The 19,266-nt window shown below is 38.9% G+C and overlaps 1 protein-coding gene across 2 annotated transcripts in view; it reads right to left on the bottom strand.

Moving 5' to 3' along the window:
* The window catches only part of IARS1 (isoleucyl-tRNA synthetase 1), a 119,244-nt gene that overhangs the window by 14,274 nt on the left and 85,704 nt on the right, over positions 1-19,266 (bottom strand). The window contains exons 27-30 of one of the 2 annotated variants that reach the window (XM_010600651.3): positions 14,135-14,247; positions 9,930-10,025; positions 8,828-9,004; positions 4,686-4,797 (exon numbers count right to left, since the gene is read on the bottom strand). In XM_010600651.3, the coding sequence (XP_010598953.1) occupies positions 4,686-4,797; positions 8,828-9,004; positions 9,930-10,025; positions 14,135-14,247 (498 nt within the window). The remainder of the gene's footprint in view (positions 1-4,685; positions 4,798-8,827; positions 9,005-9,929; positions 10,026-14,134; positions 14,248-19,266) is intronic. The other variant, XM_003421084.4, reaches the window with a different exon arrangement.

Here is a 19,266-nt window from a genome sequence, read left to right as displayed (position 1 = left end):
GAAGTGTGTTGTTTAGCTTTTTTTTTAAATAATTTTTTTTGTCACTGTTAGAAACACACAGCAGAACATTCACCAATTCAATCATTTCTACGTGTACACTTTGGTGACATGGATTACATTCAGTTGTGCAATTATTCTCACCCTCCTTTTCTGAACCGTTAACATAAACTAACTGCTGCCTAAGTTTCCTGTGTATTCTTTCAAGTTGCTGTTGTCAATTTGGTCCTGCATGGGTAATTCTTTAAAAGAGCACAAAGCTCAAGGCAGATTCTTTACTAATTAAGCTAAACTACTGTTTGATTTAAAGAATTCAAGGTTTTTTTTTTTTTTATGGTTTAAAGATTATCTCAAAGCGCACGTTTTGGAAGTTCATTCAGCTTCCGTGGGCTCCAGAAATGTTTGGATTCCATGAGAATCTGAAATTCTGTTCTGTATGTCCCCCTTATGATCAGGACTCTTCTATAGAATCTTTGATCAAAACATCTGGTAATGGGAGCCAGAGACCATCCCATTCTTCTAGTCTCACGGCAAAGGAGGCACGTGTTCGTGAAGGCAATTAGCCACACATTCCATTTCCTCCTCCTATTCCTGACCCTCCTTCTTCCTCTGATGCTCGAGGTAAACAGAGACCATTTGCTGTGCTTCAGGTGGATGCCTGCAAGCTTTTAAGACACCAGGCACTATGCAACTACAATGAACGAGGAGGTAGAACAGAAGCACTAAACATGACATTAGCCCAATTAACTGGGATGTCTTGTTAAACCATGACCCTAATACTCCAAACCAAGGAACCAAATCTCATACGGAGTTTGGTTATCCATAAGCAGTTGCTTTTTTTCCAGTTGTAGCACACAATGTTTGCTGAGTCTTATGGTGGTGTTATTACTAGGTTTTTGAGGAACTGCCTAAAAGTATGCTGTTTAGTTTTCAAGTGTGTCAAGGTTTTCCATTTATCTTTCTGTCACTGATTTTTTGTTTGATTCCATTGTGTTCAGAGAATACACACGGTATGGATTTACCTCTTTTAAATTTGTTGAGGTACATTTTATGGTCCAGGCTATCTTGGTAAATGTCTGTGGCACTTGAATGCAATGTGTTCTGTTGCTGTTGGGTGGAGTGTTCTATAAATGTGAACTATATCCTGCTGTTCGAGTGTGTTAAATTCTTCTGTATCTTTGCTGATTTTCTGAGTCTAGCTCTTCTATCAATGGTTGAAAGACAAATGAAGTCTCTGGCTATAATTTTATATTTGTCTATTTCTCCCCTTAAGGTCTATCAGTTTCTGCTTCACGTATTTTGTAGTTCTGTTGTTTGGTGCATATAAATTTAGCATCTTCATGTCTTCTAGGTGGACTGACACTTGAATCATTCTTAAAAGTCTCTGGTAATTTTCTATGCTCTGAAATCTAGTTTATCTGATATAAACATACCCATTCTTATTTTCTTTTGGTTAATGTTTGCCTAGTATCTTTTTTCATCCTTTTATTTTCAATCTGCCTATATTTTTACATTTGAAGGGTTTCTTACAGAAAGCATATCATCAATGTGCCAATCTGTTAATTGGTATATTTAGACCATTTAGATTTACTGTAATTACTGGTACATTAAGCCTTGTTGTTGTGGACTGGATTGTGTCCTCCTCAAAATGTGTGTCAATTGGGCTAGGTCACAATTCCCAGTATCGCACAGCTGTCCACCATTTTGTGATCTGATGTGATTATCTGATATACTGTAAATCCTAACCTCTATGATATTCATAAGGCAGGATTAGATGCTAATGAGGCAGGACTCAATCTACAGCATTAGGTTGTACCTTGGGTCAATGTCTTTTGAGATATAAAAGAGAGAACCAGCAAAGAGAAGAGGGACCTCATACTACCAAGAAACAAGAGCCAGGAATGGAGCATGTCCATTGGACCTGGAGTACCTGAGCTGAGAGGCTCCTAATCCAGGGGAAAACTGATGACAAGGACCTTCCCCTAGAACCAACAGAGTGAGAAAGGCTTCTTCTAGAGCTGGCACCCTGAATTTGGACTTCTAGGCTCCTAGACTGTGAGAGAATAAATTTCTGTTTGATAAAGCCAACCGCCTGTGATATTTCTCTTATAGCAACATTAGATAACTAGGACACATGTCTTCAATTTTATTTGTTGTTTTTTATTTGTCCTATTTGTTGTTTGTTTTCTTTTTCCTAGCTTCCGATGGCTTACAGGACATATACCAGATTTGCATTTTGACTTGTTTTTGTATGTATATCTTGACATAGGCTTTTTTAGCAGCTGTTCTAAGTAGCACATTATATGCACATAACTTACCACAATCTACTGGTATCAACATTTTACCAGTTCACGTGAAGTACAGAAGCCTTATCTCCCTTATGTTTCTTTACTCTTCCCTATTTATAATTGTTTTAAAATTTCTTCTCTATACAGTTTTGCTTCAACACAGATTAATTAGAAAATCCAAGAAAAAGGAGAGTCTATTTAAATTACCTATGTTTTGACTCTTTCTATTGTTCTTTCTTCCTTGCTAATATTCCCAGATTCCATCTTTTATCATTTTATATCTCAAGACCTTCCTATAGCCATTTTTTTAGGATAAGTCTGTTGATGATAATTCCTTTAGTTTTCCTTAATCTAAGAATGTCTTGATTTTCCCATCAACCAGAAGGATATTTCCGATGGATACAGAATTCAAGGTAGACAGCACTATTTGAAAAATGTCCTTTTACCTTCTGGCTTTCATGGTTTCTGATGAGAAATTTGCTATCATCTGAATTGCCTTCCCCCTATAAGTAAGGTATTCAATCTGTTTCTAAAATGTTTTCTTAAGTTTGACTATGATGTGTCTTGTGGCAAATTCATTTTGGCTTATTTTGTTTGGGGTCTGTTCATCTTTTTAAATGTGTAGGTTTATACCTTTTGGCCAAATTTGGGAAGTTTTCAGCCATTATGTCTTTAAGTATTTTTTTTAGTCCTATCCTTTCTCCTCTTATTCTCCTATTCTGATGACATGAAGGTTAATCTTTTGTTATTGTTCCACAGGTGCTTGAAGCTTTGTTCATTTTTTTTCAGTCTCTATTGCTTGGAATGGGTATTTTCTCCTTCAGTTCACATATTCTTTCTTCTCTCTCTTCCATTTTGCTGCTGAGCCCATCCATTGGGTTTTTGTTTCAGTTATTGTATTTTTTTCAGTTCTAAAACTTCATTTGGTTCTTTCTATCTCCTATTTCTTTGCTGAGGCTTTCTCCATTTCTAATTTGTCTCAGTTAGGGATTCTAATGGCTTCTTGAAATGATTTTAATATGGCGGTTTCAAATTCTGTTAGATAATTCCAATATCTCTATCATCTTGGTGTCTGTATATACTGATTGTATTTTTTCATTCAGTTTGAGATCTTCCTGGTTCTTGGTACACTGAGTGATTTTCAATTGAAATGGAGACATTTTAGGTATTATTTTGAGACTCTGGTTCTAAGTTGGAGCTCTGGTGGTACAGTAGTTAAGAGCTATGGCTCCTAACCAAAAGGACGGCAGTTCAAATCCACCAGCTGTTCCTTGGAAACCCTATGGGGCAGTTCTACTCTGTCCTATAGGGTCACTATGAGTCCGAATTGACCTAATGGCAACGGGTTTGACTGCTTCTTATTTAAACTATTTTAGCTGACTTATGACACTGGGCACTGCCTCATTACTGCAAGGTGGGAGTAGAAATACAGAGTCCCTACTCGTGTCTCCAATGACTCCTTGCTAGTGTTGGGTGAGGGGTGTGGGCTCCAGCTTTCCAGTTGTTTCCAGGCTGTGAGGGGTAGGAGTGCCTCATTACTGTTTCACTAACACCTTGGTGGCGGTGACATGTGGGCTCATTATAATTAGGCAGTGGTGAAAGCCCTGACTCTCCACTGAGACTACTCTGACACCACTCCAGTGGGGAGGGAGAGGAATACCTTGCTACTGCCCAGTGGAGATGGAAGATCAGTAGTTTCCACTGACACCATTGAGTGGGGAGGGGCTCGTGACCACTACTGGAATGAAAGTCCCAGCTTACTACTTGGTATTCACTACCACCACTGTGGTGGTGATGGTGGTGGTGGTGGTGGTGGTGAGGAAGGTGGCACTTAAGGCACCTCAGTTCAGCCAGATGAGGGTGGAAGTTTGGGCTATTCACCTACTCTTTACTGATGTGGGTGGTGGTTAGGCCACAGTTTTCTGTGGAGAGTGGTGACTGTCTAAAAATTTTCTGTCTTGCTAGGCTGCCACTTTCACAGATTTTTTGCTAGAGAAAGCAGGATGTTGCTGGGACTTCTTTTGTCTATACCTGTTGGCACTTCCAGGCTGACACCCTCAGCTTCATGTGTGTAACATTAAAAAGAAAACACACCACTGTTTTGTTACTGGGTCCCAAAGTCTGCTTCTTTCTATCATCCACAGCCTCCTTATGTTTTTCTTTTCATTGCTGTCTTACTGTTTTTATATATAATGTCCCATTTAGTTGTACCCAGAAAAAGAAACAGGGAAAAGTACATTTACTCCATGTTCCCAGAAGTGCAAGTCCCATCATTTACTTTTGTGGATTCCTTTTGATGATAATTAAAAAGTATCAAAATTCATCAATTCCTTTATAATAGCCTTAAAAACATCCATAGGTTTTACTACAAAAATGGAATAAACCATTAAGTTTACTTACTCTTACCTTGCTCACTCCCATTTACACAAATGTTAACATTGACATATGCACAAGCGGGACCAGGCAGGGATGATCCTCTGGTGAGTGTAATTTCCAGTTCAGACCCCTTTAACTGAACATATGAAAACGTGTGATTGAGTAACTGCAACATTTGAAATATTGTGGGCCACGGACCACCAAATAACAAAGACCATGAAAGAAGCACTCTATGCAATTTTGGGAACATATTCAATCTTATCACTGAAATAGGAAACAGCTACAATTTCTTCCCCCATTTTTTCCTCCTTGTACTCTGTACTTTTCAAAAAGTAAATTTTTTTCTTTGATCATACAAACAATATATGCTCATTTCTAAAACTTCAAAATATTTAGTAAAATATCCTTGTTTCTAAGTTGCCTTGAGCAGGTTCCGACTCGGCAACCCTATACACAAGAGAACGAAACGCTGCCTGAACCTGCACCATCCTCACAATCATTGCTACGTTTGAGTGCATGGCTGCAGCCACTGTATCAAGCCATCTTGTTCAGGATCCTCCTTTTTTTTTTTTTTTTGCTAACCCTCTACCAATCATGAAGTCCTTCTTCAGGGACTAGCCCCTCCTGACAACATGTCCAAAGTATGTGAGATGAGATCTCACCATCACAGCTCCAAGGAGCAGTCTGGCTGTACTTCTTCCAAGACAGACCTTATTAGCTGTTTGCGTTTTGCATGCATATGAGGCAATTTAAAATACCATGGCCTGGGTCAGGCATACCTTAGTCCTCAAAGTGACAACTTATATTCACCCAACGGAATACATCATTTGGTTTTGTGACTGCTGCTTCCATAGGTGTTGATTGTGGATCAAAGTAAGATGAAATCTTTTGACAACTTCAATCTTTTCTCTATTTATCATGATGTTGTTTATTGGGCCAATTGTGAAGATTTTTGTTTCATTTTGAGGTGTAATCCATACTGAAGGCTGTAGTCTTTGAGCTTCATCTGTAAGTGCTTCCTGCTTCCTCTACTTTGCTTTTAGCAAGCAAAGCTGTGTTAAATGCGTATCACAGGTTGTTAATAAGTCTTCCTCTAATCGTTGACACCACATTCTTCTTTATAAAGTTCAGCTTCTCGGATTATTGCTCAGCATACAGATTAAATAAGTATGGTGAAAGGACACAACCCTGACACACACCTTTCCTGATTCTAAACCATGCAGTATCCCCTTGTTCTGTTCGAACGACTGCCTCTTGGGCTATGTACAGGTTCTGCATGAGCCCAATTAAGTGTTCTGGAATTCTCATTTTTTCAAAATGTTACCCATAATTTGTTATGATCCAACTGGTAAAATACCCTTGTACAGTTAATGAAACACAGGTAAACATCTTTCTGGTATTTTCTACTTTCAGTCAAGATCCATCTGACAGCAGCAATGATATTCCTTATTCCATGTCCTTTTCTGAATCCAGATTGAATTTCTGGCATTGTACTTAACTGCTGCAATCTCTTTTGAATCATCTACAGCAAAGTTTTACTTGCGTGTGATATTAATGATATTCTCTGGTAATCTGTGCATTCTGTTGGATCACTATTTTTTGGCACAAATACGGATCTTTCCCAGTTGGCTGGCCAGGTAGGTGTCTTCCAAATTTCTTGGCACAGATGAGTAGGTGCTTTCAGTGTTGCATCCATTTGTTGAAACATCTCAATTGGTTATTCCATCAATTTCTGAAGCCTTGTTTTTCACCAATGCCTTCGGTGCAGCTAGGACTTCTTTCCTTCAGTACCATCAGCCCTTGATTATATGCTACCTCCTGAGTTGGCTGAACATCAACAAATTCTTTTCGGTACAGTGCCACTGTATTCCTTCCATCTTCTTTTGATGCTTTCTATGTTGTCCAATATTTTGCCCATAAAAACTTCAGTATTGTAACTTCAGCCTTAAAATTTTTCTTCAGTTCTTTCAGCTTGAGAAATGCCGAGTGTGTTCTTCCTTTAGGTTTTCTATCTCCAGGTCTTTGCACATTTCATTATAATACTTTACTCTTGTTTTCTTAGGCTTCCCTTCGAAATCTTCTGTTCAGCTCTTTTACGTCATCATTTCTTCCACTGGCTTTAGCTATCTACATTCAAAAGTAAGTTTCAGTGTCTGTTCTGTCATCCGTTTTGGTCTTTTCTTTCTTTCTTGTCTTTTTAATAACCGTTTGCTTTCTTTATGTGTGATGTCCTTGATGTCACCCCACAACTCATCTGGTCTTTGGTCATTATCATTCAATGCATCAAATCCATTCTTGAGATGGTCTCTAAATTCATGTGGGATTATCACTAGGTAATACTACGGCTTTTGACTTGTTTTAATTTTCTTCAGCTTCAACTTGAACTTGCATATGAGTAACTGATAATCTGTTCCGCAGTTGGCCCCTTGCCTTGTTCTGTCTTATGATATTGCATTTCTCCATCATCTCGTTCCACAGATATAGTCAATTTGACTCCTGTGTTTTCCATCCAATGATGCCAACGTGTACAGTTGCCATTTATGTTGTTGAAAAAAGGTATCTGTAATGAATAAGTCATTGGTGTTACAAAATCCTATCATGCAATCTCCAGCATCGTTTCTATCACCAAGGCCGTAGTTTCCAACTACTGATTCTTTTTCTTTGTTTCCAACTTTCGCATCCCAATCACCAACAATTATCAATGCACCTTGATCGCATGTCTGATCAATTTCAGACAGCAGAAGCTGGTAAAAATCTTCAATTTCTTCAACTTTGGCCTTAGTGGTTGATGCCAAATTTGAGTAACAGTTGTATTAACTTGTCTTCCTTGTAGGTATATTATTATCCTATCACTGACAGCGTTGTACCTCAGGAAAGATCTTGAAATGTTCTTTTTGATGATGAATCCAACGCCATTCCTCTTTAGTTTGTCAATCCCAGCACAGACCATACGGATGTCTGATTCAAAATGGCCAATACCAGTTCATTTTAGCTAATTCCTAGGATATCGATCTTTATGCACTCCATTTCATTTTTTACGGCTTCCAATATTTCTAGATTCATACTTCATACACTTTACGTTCTGATTATTAATGGATGTTTGCAGCTTGTTTCTTCTCATTTTGAGTCGTGCTGCACCAGCAAATGAAGGCCCCAAGAGCTTGATTCCATTCATGTCATTAAGATCGACTCTACTTTGAGAAGGCAACTCTTCCCCAGTTGTATTTTGAGTGGTTTCCAATCTGAGGGGCTCATCTTCCAGTACTATGTCAGACAATGTTTTGCTGCTATTCATAAGGTTTTCATTGGGCAATTTTTCAGAAGTAGACTGCCAGGTCCTTCTTCCTAGTGTGCTTTAGTCTGGAAGCTCCACTGAAACCTGTCCACTGTGGATGGCCCTGCTGGTATTTGAAATACCAGTGGCATAGCTACCAGCATCACAGCTCCACGTAAGCCACCACAAACTAATAAAAATTTCAAACTCCTGTAACTTGTCCCCACTGAAAACAGAAACAGCCACTTTCAACCCCTGCTTGTGTTTTCTATTTGGCCCATACAAAGTACAAACAAGACAAGGAACCAATGATTGAATAAATGACTTAATGATATAGCAAAGAGTTCTTCCTCTGTTATAAATGACCTGCTCCTGAATTACTGGCAATATCTTCCATGTGTTGGCATTAGACTTTCATAGTTACATCTTAAATTCCCAGATGTACCAACAGGAAACACTGTTATAATTTCACGCATAACCTACTACCATAAAGTTGCCAACTCGACAGCAACTAATGACAACAACTAACATACAAGTTAACTGCTGTTCAAGCTAATTGCTGTTTACTTTTAGCAATAATTCTCAGAAGCCACAATATTGACTTCTTTGATTTTAAACAAAACAGGACCCCCATCTCCTGGCAAATCTGACACACCCTCCTGGATACCTCTCTCAGGACAAGCGCTGTGAGAACAGATCAGCCTTCCCTCTCTCTCCCTCTCTTCTGGACATCCTCTCTCTGACCATTATTGACTCTTGTCCTGAGCAATGCTTTAGGACTGAGTACTACACCATTCTCTATTGGAGGACAGAATATCAAAATGTGACTATATAAACTTGAAGTAAAAACTAATTTTAAATCTTGAGCAGTTCAACAGAACTAAGAACTCACCTGTATTTTTTCCTGAATAAGGATTTTATCTGATACAGGAACTGGATATGGTTTCAAAGGAGCCTTTATGGTGGCAAGTATAAAATCTGTGTGGCTTTCAATAACATTATTCAGATACTTTTCTTCTGATTTTACTTCATAATAAACTGTTATTTCATCAGTTGGAACCAAATTGCACTAAACATACAGAAAAATGAAAACACATTTTGTTAATCAAAACATAAGGGACTGTTGAACAAGGACTAATAATCCCATTCTAAAAAATTACACAAGGGAACAGTTACCTGTCCCATCCTTTCTTGGGCAAGCCACAGGACTAAGTACTTCAGTAAACTGTTTTTGTGTCCATCTCCCCACTCTTTGAAGGGAGGGCATGTATCTTTCCCTGTCAAAATCAGTATCTCATGAACATTTTTGAAACAAAAGAGTAACTGAGTAAGAACACACTGACAAAAGTCTGAACTCAGAAAGAGCTCAACCAAGTGCCCTCTTGTTATCTGCTAGAGTGGTCTTCTCATACCCTAAAAACACCTAGCCTGGGTAAGAAGATGTGCTGGATAGCCCTTCTATATGTGAACTCCCTCCTTGCGGTAGAAGCTCTTAGGACCTCTCACCTGGCAAGGACTTGGCTGCATCTTCACTCCAGCTCCCTAATGAAGAAGAATCACCCGACTCTGTCCAGACCCAACAATTTCTTCTCTGGGCTAGGTGCTTTTCCACACAAACTGCCACCTCTGGCTTCCCCAGACACAACCAATGTCATCTCTGATTAATTTCTGTACCTTACTTCCAACATAACTGTACTAGTTGGAAGAGCTATCTCCCTAGCAAATGATTCTGTGGAAGCCACAGGGAACTAAAAAAAGATGGAAAGAGGCACAGGTCGGGTGGAAACAAAAATTATCCATCTTGTGACTGAACAAATAGGGAGTGAAAGAGGACCATCTTTCCTACAAAGTACAAACTGAATGGGTAGGAGATTACTGAATAAGATCAAAAATCAATCCCTGAGGTTTATGTTACCTACCTCTCCTATTCTCCGACCATCAAAAAAACAAACAGAAAGACCTAACTAGATTGTTCGTAATCTGAAAAAACAGACCTTCTTACGAAGTTTCTGGATGCGATTGATGACTTCCCGAGCCAATCCTTCATCCACCATCGACTGGTCAGGGGTGACATCTAAGAGAACCAAAGCCTGAAAGAATGAAGAGTGCACATCATGACAATAAAGGAAAACACTCTTTCAAACTTAGCATGCTGTTTAACAATAAATTCTGAGTCAATACTCTAACTTCACACTTTAAAGAATTAGAAAAAGAAGTGCAACCTAAACCCAAAGCTAGTACAAGGAAGAAATTATAAAAATTAGAGCAGAAGCCAATGAAATAGAAAACATAAAAACAACAGAGGGATCAATGAAACTGAAAGTTGGCTTTCTGACAAGATCAATAAAACTGATAAACATTGAGCTAGAATGACCAACTGAAAGTTGGCTTTTTGACAAGATCAATAAAACTGACAAACATTTAGCTAGAATGACCAAGAAAGAGACAAGACACAAAAAGTAAAACAAGAAATAATTATAGGGACATTACTACTGGTCATCCGGAAATGAAAAAGGATTATAATAGTATGAATAATTTGATAATCTAGGCGAAATGGACAAATTCCTGGAAACACACAAATTACCTAACTTGACTCAAGAAATAGAAGATCTCAACAGATACAACAGATGAAGATACTGAATCAGTAATCAAAAAAGATGCCACAGAACTGGGCCATCTGTCTGTTGTACATGGGGTTGCCCTAAGTCAGAGTTGGCTCAATGGCAACTAAGAACAACAACAACAGGATGGCTATTATAAAAGACAAAACAAAACAAACACGTATTGGAGAAGATGTGGAGAAACTGGAACCCTTCTGCATTGCTGACAGGAATATAAAATGATGCAGCCTGTACTGAAAACATTTTGGCGATTCCTCAAAAAGTTAAACACTGAATTACCATATGACGCGATCCATTCCATTTCTAGGTATACACTCAAAAAAAAAAAAAAAAACAGGAAAGCAGGGACTCAAACATATATTTGTATACCAATATTCATTGCAGCATTATTCACAATAGTCAAAAGATGGAAACCCCCAAGGCCCTTCAACAGATGCATAAATAAAATGACATATGCATACAATGGAATATTATTCAGCCATAAAGAGATACGAAGTTCTGGTGCAATGTTATGGCACGGATAAACCTTGACAGGATTATGTTAAGTGAAATAAACCAGATACAAAAGGTCAAATATTGCATGATCTCAATTATACGGAATATGTAGAGTAGACGAATGCACACAGAAAGCAAGCAGATGTGACATTATCAGGGCCTGGGCCGGGGGAGACGAGAGGTATAGTTTAATAGGCACTGAGTTTCTGTTTGGAGTGACACAAATTTTTGAAATAAATAACGGTGATGGTTCCACAATGTTAGGAGTATAATTAATGTCACTGGATTATATACTTGAAAATTGTTAAAATGGCAAATTTTATCTTGTATATATTTTACCATAATTAAAAAAAAAAATTCTGCAAAGTCTTTAATGCAACACCATTTATTCATACAACTCAGCAAAGGAAAGAAAAGTCACTTAGTTGCTTTCTAGCTCTGTCCATTTTAACCAGCTATTCCTTTATCTGGAAACCCTGGTGGCACAGTGGTTAAGTGCTACGGCTGCTAACCAAAGGGTCAGCAGTTCAAACCCACCAGGCACTCCTTGGAAATTCTGGGGCAGTTCTACTCTGTCCTATAGGGTCGCTGTGAGTCAGAATCGACTTGATGGCACGGGGTTTGGTTTTTGGTTTGGTATTCCTTTATCTATGGAAAAAGGTGTAGCTCTTTTTTCTCAACTGTTTTTTGAAACATAGGGCCAAAGCGGTAATCTGTACAGGAGATGCCCTGAGATTTGCTTTTATGAAAGAGTCCCTCATGTGACTGCTTTCTAATAAATATCAACAAAATGAAAGACTAACAATCATGAAGTGCTTGAAGCAGCACAACTATAAAGAAAAAAAACTAGTGGATCAAAGGCCTCAAGGCAGCCACTCCTCCAAGTTGTTTTTTCACCATGACCTTTTCTGTCCGTTGGTTCGTCAGCATGATTCAGGACACAATGATTTCTATAAGAGATCGCAATACTTTTTATATGATTTAGTTTAAACTGCTATCTTCTTGCTAACTTTATCTACTTTTCTATCTCATCTTTTGTAAAGGTTGTTGATTGTGATACAGTAAATAGCTATAATGTCACTTCTACTATAAAGCACATTATACAGTGAAATATATTCTACAAAATCCTTGAAAATTAAGCATTATCCCCACTTGCTATGAAGAAGTAAATCAGAGAAGTTAACAGACTTGCCCTGCTTTACAAAGACACAAGGAGGTAGAACTGGAACTGAATGAAGGGCTCAGGACAGAGCCACCACAGCTCACTACAATAATTAAACCATGTCAGGAAGCTCAAGATCCAAGATGACGCTCGTATAATTATGGACAAATTCTTCAGGCCCTCCCTCACATTTGCTATAATCAGAAGGCCCAGCAGGCGGGTCACCAACAATGGCAGCAATAGTGTCATCAGTAAGAAGGGACGTCCATCCCCATTGTGTTTACAGATTCCCTCCCCACCTCTCCTCTTCCTTCGTTCCTAGCCTCTTCACCTTTGATTGCTAACTTAAGCCCCTTTCTAAAGGCTTGAGGAGTCAGCCTTCCTGATAATAGAGCTGCAACTTCACCTCCCACTGTCCATGGCATGCTAAACACATGGTGACTTCCAGCAATTTTCCCTACTCCCACACTGAAGATCCTATAACCCATCTGCCTCGAAAAGTTTGGTCAGGAGTGAAAAGAGATTTCCTCTGATCCATCACTACAAAAAATACCGACTCTAGAATCTAGAACAACCTATACATACTCTTCAAGTAGTGTTCCCTGACTACCCCAACTCTACCCCAGATTTTACATAGGAACCCATCTCTGAACTAACTTCTAGCAGATTAACTGATCAAGCAGAAAAATAAGTATTGGTTTACTTTCCTGTCTGAATGACTGATTCATCCCTTGAAGGGTGGGGTTACATTTTATACATTTTTGTACAACCTAGAACAATTACCTGAAGAGGTCACAAAAGAAATGTTCATGTATTCACTAATCAAATGCAAAGAATGAGAATTGCAGAACACTTAATTGTGCTCATGGGGAACCTGTACATAGATCAAGAGACAGTCAATCCAACAGAACAAGGGGATACCACGTGGTTTTAAAGACAGGGTTCTATCTTTTCACCATACCTATTCAAACGGTATGCTGAGCAAAAAATCCCAGAAGCTGGACTATATAAAGAAGAATGGGGCATCAGGAATGGAGGAAGACTAATTAACAACCCGTGTTACACAGATGACACAACCTTGCTTGCTATAAGTGAAGTGGACTTGAAGACTTACTGATGAAGATCAAAGACTATAGTCTTCAGTGTGGATTACAACATCATGATAAATGGAGAAAAGACTGAAGTTGTCAAGAATTTCATCTTAATTGGATCCCCAATCAAAGCCCATAGAAGCAGCAGTAAAGAAATCAAACAACGTACTGCCTTGGGCGAATCTGTTCCAAAAGACCTCTTCAAAGTGTTGAAAAGCAAAGATGTCACCCTGGAGACTAAGGTGCGCCTTACCCAAGCCATGGTGTTTTCAATTGCCTCACATGCATGACAAAGCTGGACAATGAATAAGGAAACCCGAAGAAGAACTGACGCCTTTGAATTATGGTGTTGGCCAAGACTATTGAATATACCATGGACTCCCAAAAGAACAAACAAATTTGTCTTGGAAGAAGTAAGCCAGAACGCTGATTAGAAGCAAGGATGGCAAGACTTCGACTCACATTCTTTGGACATATTATCAGGAGGGATCAGTCCCTGGAGAAGGACGTCATGCTTGGTAAAGTAGAGAAAAAGAGGAAGACCCTCAATTTAATGAACTGACAGTGGCTGCAACAATGGGCTCAAGCATAAAAACAATTGTGAGGACAGTTCAGGACTGGGCAGTGTTTCGCACTGTTGTACACAGAGTTGCTACAAGTTGAAACCGACTCAACAGCACCTAACAACAATCAAGGGCATATAGTGGAGAAGTTAATAAAACCAAAAGACAAGCTGCTAACATTATTAAGAAAGGCACAGGGAAATACTTCCTCCTCTTATGTTCTGATTCCTCTTTTAAAATGAATATTCAAAGGGGACGGAAAAATACCTGAGCATCCGAGTGTGCTTCAAATTGTGCAGTCCCCCCTGTAGCCTGATCAAAGGTGTACATGAGGCGAATGTCTTCTTTGTGTAACTCATGGCCGTCTACAACAATGGTCCCTATTGGAGAATCAATTGCCACCGTTACTAAAACTATAGCATCCTCCTATTCAAGTCACCCCACTACCAATATGCTGAGCCACTTTTTGAAATTGTGCTTTAGATGAAAATTTATAGTTTAAGTTAATTTCTCATACAAACATTTATACACATATTGTTATGGGACCCCAGATGCAATCCCTATAATGTGAAAGTACACTCTCCCTTTCCATCACAGCTTTCCCGTGTCCATTCAACCAGCTCCTATTACTTACTGTTTTCTCATCTCACCTCCGGACAGGAGCTGCCCATTTAGTCTTGTGTATCTACTTGAACTAAGAAGCACAATTTTCACGAGTATTATTTTATGTTTTACAGTCTAATCTAATCTTTGTCTGAAGAGTTGGCTTTAGGAATGATTTTAGTTCTGGGTTAACAGAGAGTCCAGAGGCCATGTCTTCTGGGGTTCCTCAGTCTCAGTCAGACCATTAAGTCTGGTCTTTTTACTAGAATTTGTGTTCTTTACCACACTTTTCTCCTGCTCCTTCAGGGACCATCTGTTGTGTTCCCTGTCAGGGTGGTCACTGGTGGTAGCCAGGGACCATTTAGTTCTTCTGGTCTTTAGGCTGATGGAGTCTCTGGTTTAGCTGACCCTCTTGTCTCTTGGGCTAATATTTTCCGTTATATCTTTGATATTCTTCATTTTCCTTTGTCCCAGGTGGGATGGGACCAATGGATGCATTTCACATGGCACTAGCAAGCTTTTTTAGGAAACCCTGGTGGCGTAGTGGTTAAGTGCTATGGCTGTGAACCAAAGGGTTGGCAGTTCGAATCTGTCAGGCGCTCCTTAGAATCTCTATGGGGCAGTTCTAATCTGTCCATTAGGGTCGCTATGAGTCGGAATCGACTCGACGGCACTGGGTTTTGTTTTTTTTTTTAGCAAGTTTTTAAGACCCCAGGCCAGAGTGGGATGCAGAACATCTTCTTAATAAGCTTTGTTATGCCAACTGACATAGATGTCCTCAGAAACCATGGACCCCAGACCCCCGACCCTGCTGCTCTGTCCCTTGAAGTGTTTTGCTGTGTTCAGGAAATGTCTTAGTTTTTGTTTTAGTTCAGTTGTGCTGACTTCCCCTGTACTGTGTGTTGTCCTTCCCTTCACCTAAGATAATTCTTGTCTATTATCTAGTTAGTGAATTCCCCTCTCCCTCACTCCCCACTCTCGTAACCATCAAGTATGCTTTCTTCAGTGTTTAAAACGTTTCTTCAGTTCTTGTAATACTGGTCCCATACAATATTTGTCCTTTTGCAGCTGACTTATTTCATGCAGCATAATGCCCTCCAGATTCATCCATGTTGTGAGATGTTTCTGAGATTTATCACTCTTCTTTATTGTTGCATAGTATTATTCCATTGTGTGTATATACCATAATTTGTTAACCCATTCGTCTGTTAATGGGCACCTAGGTTGTTTTCATCTTTTTGCTATTGCAAACAGTACTGCAATGAACACGGTGTGCATATGCCTATTCGTGTGATGGCTCTTATTTCTCTAGGATATATTCCAATGAGTGGGATTGCTGGATCATATGCTACTTTCTATTTGTTCCAGTTGTAGGGTTACTGTTTTGATTTCGGCTCTATCTTCTTTTTGGATGTGTGCATTTATTGATATAAACTGACCTCTGAGCATTCCTTTTGCTGTCTCACAAAGGTTCTGTTTTCATTCTCATTTCATTCCGTGAATTTCTTTATTCTGTCCTTAATTTCTTCTATAACCCAATAGTTTTTGAGCAAGGTGTTGTTCAGTTTCCATGTGCCTGATTTTTTTTTTCCTTGCTTTTTCTGTTCTTGATTTCTACTTTTATGGCTGTATGGTCAGAAAAGATGCTTTGTAAATATTTTGATGTTTTAGACTCTGTTACGGCTTGCTCTGTGGCCTAATGTGGTTTATTCAGGTGAATGTTCCATGTGCGTTGGAAAAGAAAGTATACTTGGCTGCTGCTGGGTGGAGTGTTCTGTATATGTCTATGAGGTCAAGCTGGTTGACTGTCGCATTCAGATCTTCCATGTCTTTACTGAGCTTCTTTCTGGATGTTCTGTCCTTCACCGAAAGTGGTGTGGTGAGGTCTCCTACTATTATTGTGGAGCTATTTCCCTTTTCAGTGCTGTTAGAGTTTATGTATTTTGGAGCCCTGTCGTTGGGTGTGTAAATATTTATTATGGTTATGTCCTCCTGGTGTACTGACCCTTTAATCATTATATAGTGTCTTTCCTTATCCTTTGTGGCAGACTTTGCTTTAAAGTTTACTTTGTCAGAAATAAATATTGCCACTCTTGCTTTTTTGATTGTTGTTTGCTTCATATATATATTTTTCCATCCTTGAGTTTTAGTTTGTGACTTTGAGTCTAAGGCATGTCTGTTGTAGGCAGCATATAGAGGGATCGTGTTTTTTAACCCATTCTGCCACTCTCTGTCTCTTCATTGGTGCATTTAGTCCATTTACATTCAGCGCGATTATTGATGGTATGAGTTTAGTTCTGTCATTTTGATGCATGTTTTGTGTTGACAATTTCTTCATCCCACTTAATTTTCTGTGCTGAGTCGTTTTTCTTTTATGAATTTTCTTTTTCATCTTTTTCACTGTTATTGACTTTGTATTTTCTGAATCTTTATGTTTTCCTTCTCTTTTACTTTCATGTGTAGGATTGTTAGTTTTCTTTATGGCTACCTGAATATATACCTCTCTTTTTATAAGTTTAAACCAATCTTTTATTTTTTGATATCACCTTGACTTCCTCTCCATATGAAATTTCTATGACTATATTTAGTCCCTTTTTTTTGTTTTACTGTTGTCATCTTTTACATATTAACATCTGTTTCCCTATTTTCAGTGTTTTAGTTCTGATTTATTTTTGTGACTTCCCTATCTGTGTTGATATCTGGTTGTTCTGTCCTTTGTTCTAGTCTTGCGTTGTTATCTGATGTTACTGGATTTTCTAACTGGAGGACTCCCTTTAGTATTTCTTGTAATTTTGGTTTGGTTTTTTGCAAATTTCCTTAACTTCTGTTTATCTGGAAATGCCCTAATTTCTCACCATATTTGAAAGACAGTTTTGTTGCATATATAATTCTTAGCTAGCAATTTTTTCTCTTCAAGGCTTTATATATGTCATCTCATTGCCTTCTTGCCTGCATGGTTTCTGCTGAGTAGTCAGAGCTTAGTCTTATTGACTCTCCTTTGTAGATGACTTTTTGTTTACCCCTAGCCCAAGCCACTTTTTGATGAAAATTTCATATCATAGCTGCAAAGGATCACTTTCTCCTAACTCATGTCACTGTTGCAACCAAGAAGAATGTGACACACGGCATTCCAATTTCTAGAACATTCTTTAGACTGTAATATGCTGCCTTGAAGAGAGTTAAGTCACCACCAGTGTGTTTTCTTTTATATAAACTCACAGATCCAAAGACATACCAAAGCAAAAAGCTCAAAGCTTCAAGAGGCTACAAGTCCCCACCATAAACAGAGCAGCATGATTTAATGAGAACACAGACACTGTGAGTCAAATCGACTCATGTTTGAATCTCAGGGCCACCACCAACTAGTGTAGAGTCAAGTACCAAGCATCCTGCCTGTTCAGGGTAGACAGAAGAGTAAAGATGATGATGGCACTTATTCTGTCTTCAGGAAGCCCACTGTGGGCACTCCTAATTATCCTCTTGGGCTCTGGGCATTCCATCAATGCAGAACAGTCCAATCAGAAACTACAAAAACTATAGATTTTCAGTTTCTAACAAGGCTTACATTTCAATGTTTTAACTACCTGGTGAAACAACTTAGGTTTGTGACTTTTTACCAATTTAGTATTTCAGGTAAAATTAGGACAGACAACTCTTGGCTACTGACCTCTCATGTTTTATTAATTCTATCTGATAATTTGGAGACTCTTAGGGGCATTTCCCCTAATTTCCACAATCACTAGGTTGCAAGTTCTTAAGAGGTCACCTGCTTCCTGAGTTCTCAAATCGTTATTCTCATGCATGACACCTCCAACTTCAGAGGAAGCCCTAGCAATGAAACACCTTATGCCCTGTGGCAGCTGCATGAACATGGGCAGCCATACTCAGGCCAAGTATAACTCAAATGATGGCAGAGCTCTGCACTCCTGAGCACCCTGAAAGGTTCTTTAGAGTGGAGGAGACAGGGGGGAGAATTCCCTTTCCTAACCACCTAGTTTACTTAGGCCCCTATTACATGACCTCATACTACTCTATACTGTTCCTTCACAGGATTTCTCAAAACCATGATTAATGATTTCTTCAATGTCTGTCAGTACACCATGAAGGTAAGGGCAATGTCTGTTTTATTCAACTCTACATTCCCAGTGCCAGCCCCACAGAAGGGCCTTAAAAAATATCTGTTGAATGGATGAACCTAGTCTTCCCCAAATAAGAAACCAAAGTATAAATTCTAAATATTTTAGAGGACTGAAATAACTTTTGACCCAGTTCTCCTACACAGAAAGCTCCAAACTTCAATGCTAACTTCTTTCTTCTAGAAATAACTAATATTTTCTTGTGAATATTTCCAGTTTCCTGACACCTTCAAAAGTCATCTTCTTTTCTCCCGCAAGTGACATCTGGTAACAACAACGCTCTACGTACCCATTGGTTTGTAATGAAGATTCTGGCTCTCTCAGCACTAGGGTAAATTTTCTAGGCACACATCAACATTTGCGGAATTCAACAGTAAACTATGTTTCACTCATTTGATTGAGTAATATCTATCTAGAAATAGAGCCTAACGAAATAAATTTCACCAAAGTTTTATATGCTCCAATATGCACACACCACACTACACATCCACTGCCGTAAAGTCGATTCCGACTCATAGCAGCCCTACAGGACAGGGTAGAACTGCCCGATAGAGTTTCCAAGGAGCACCTGGAGGATCTGAACTGCCAACCTCTTGGTTAGCAGCTGTAGCACTTAACCACTACATCACCAGGGTTTCCCCAATATGCACTGCAATATTA

This window comes from Loxodonta africana, chromosome 9 (genome assembly GCF_030014295.1).
Source record: "Loxodonta africana isolate mLoxAfr1 chromosome 9, mLoxAfr1.hap2, whole genome shotgun sequence".
NCBI classification, from domain to species: Eukaryota; Metazoa; Chordata; class Mammalia; order Proboscidea; family Elephantidae; genus Loxodonta; species Loxodonta africana.
This window is presented reverse-complemented; position numbering and strand designations above follow the sequence as displayed.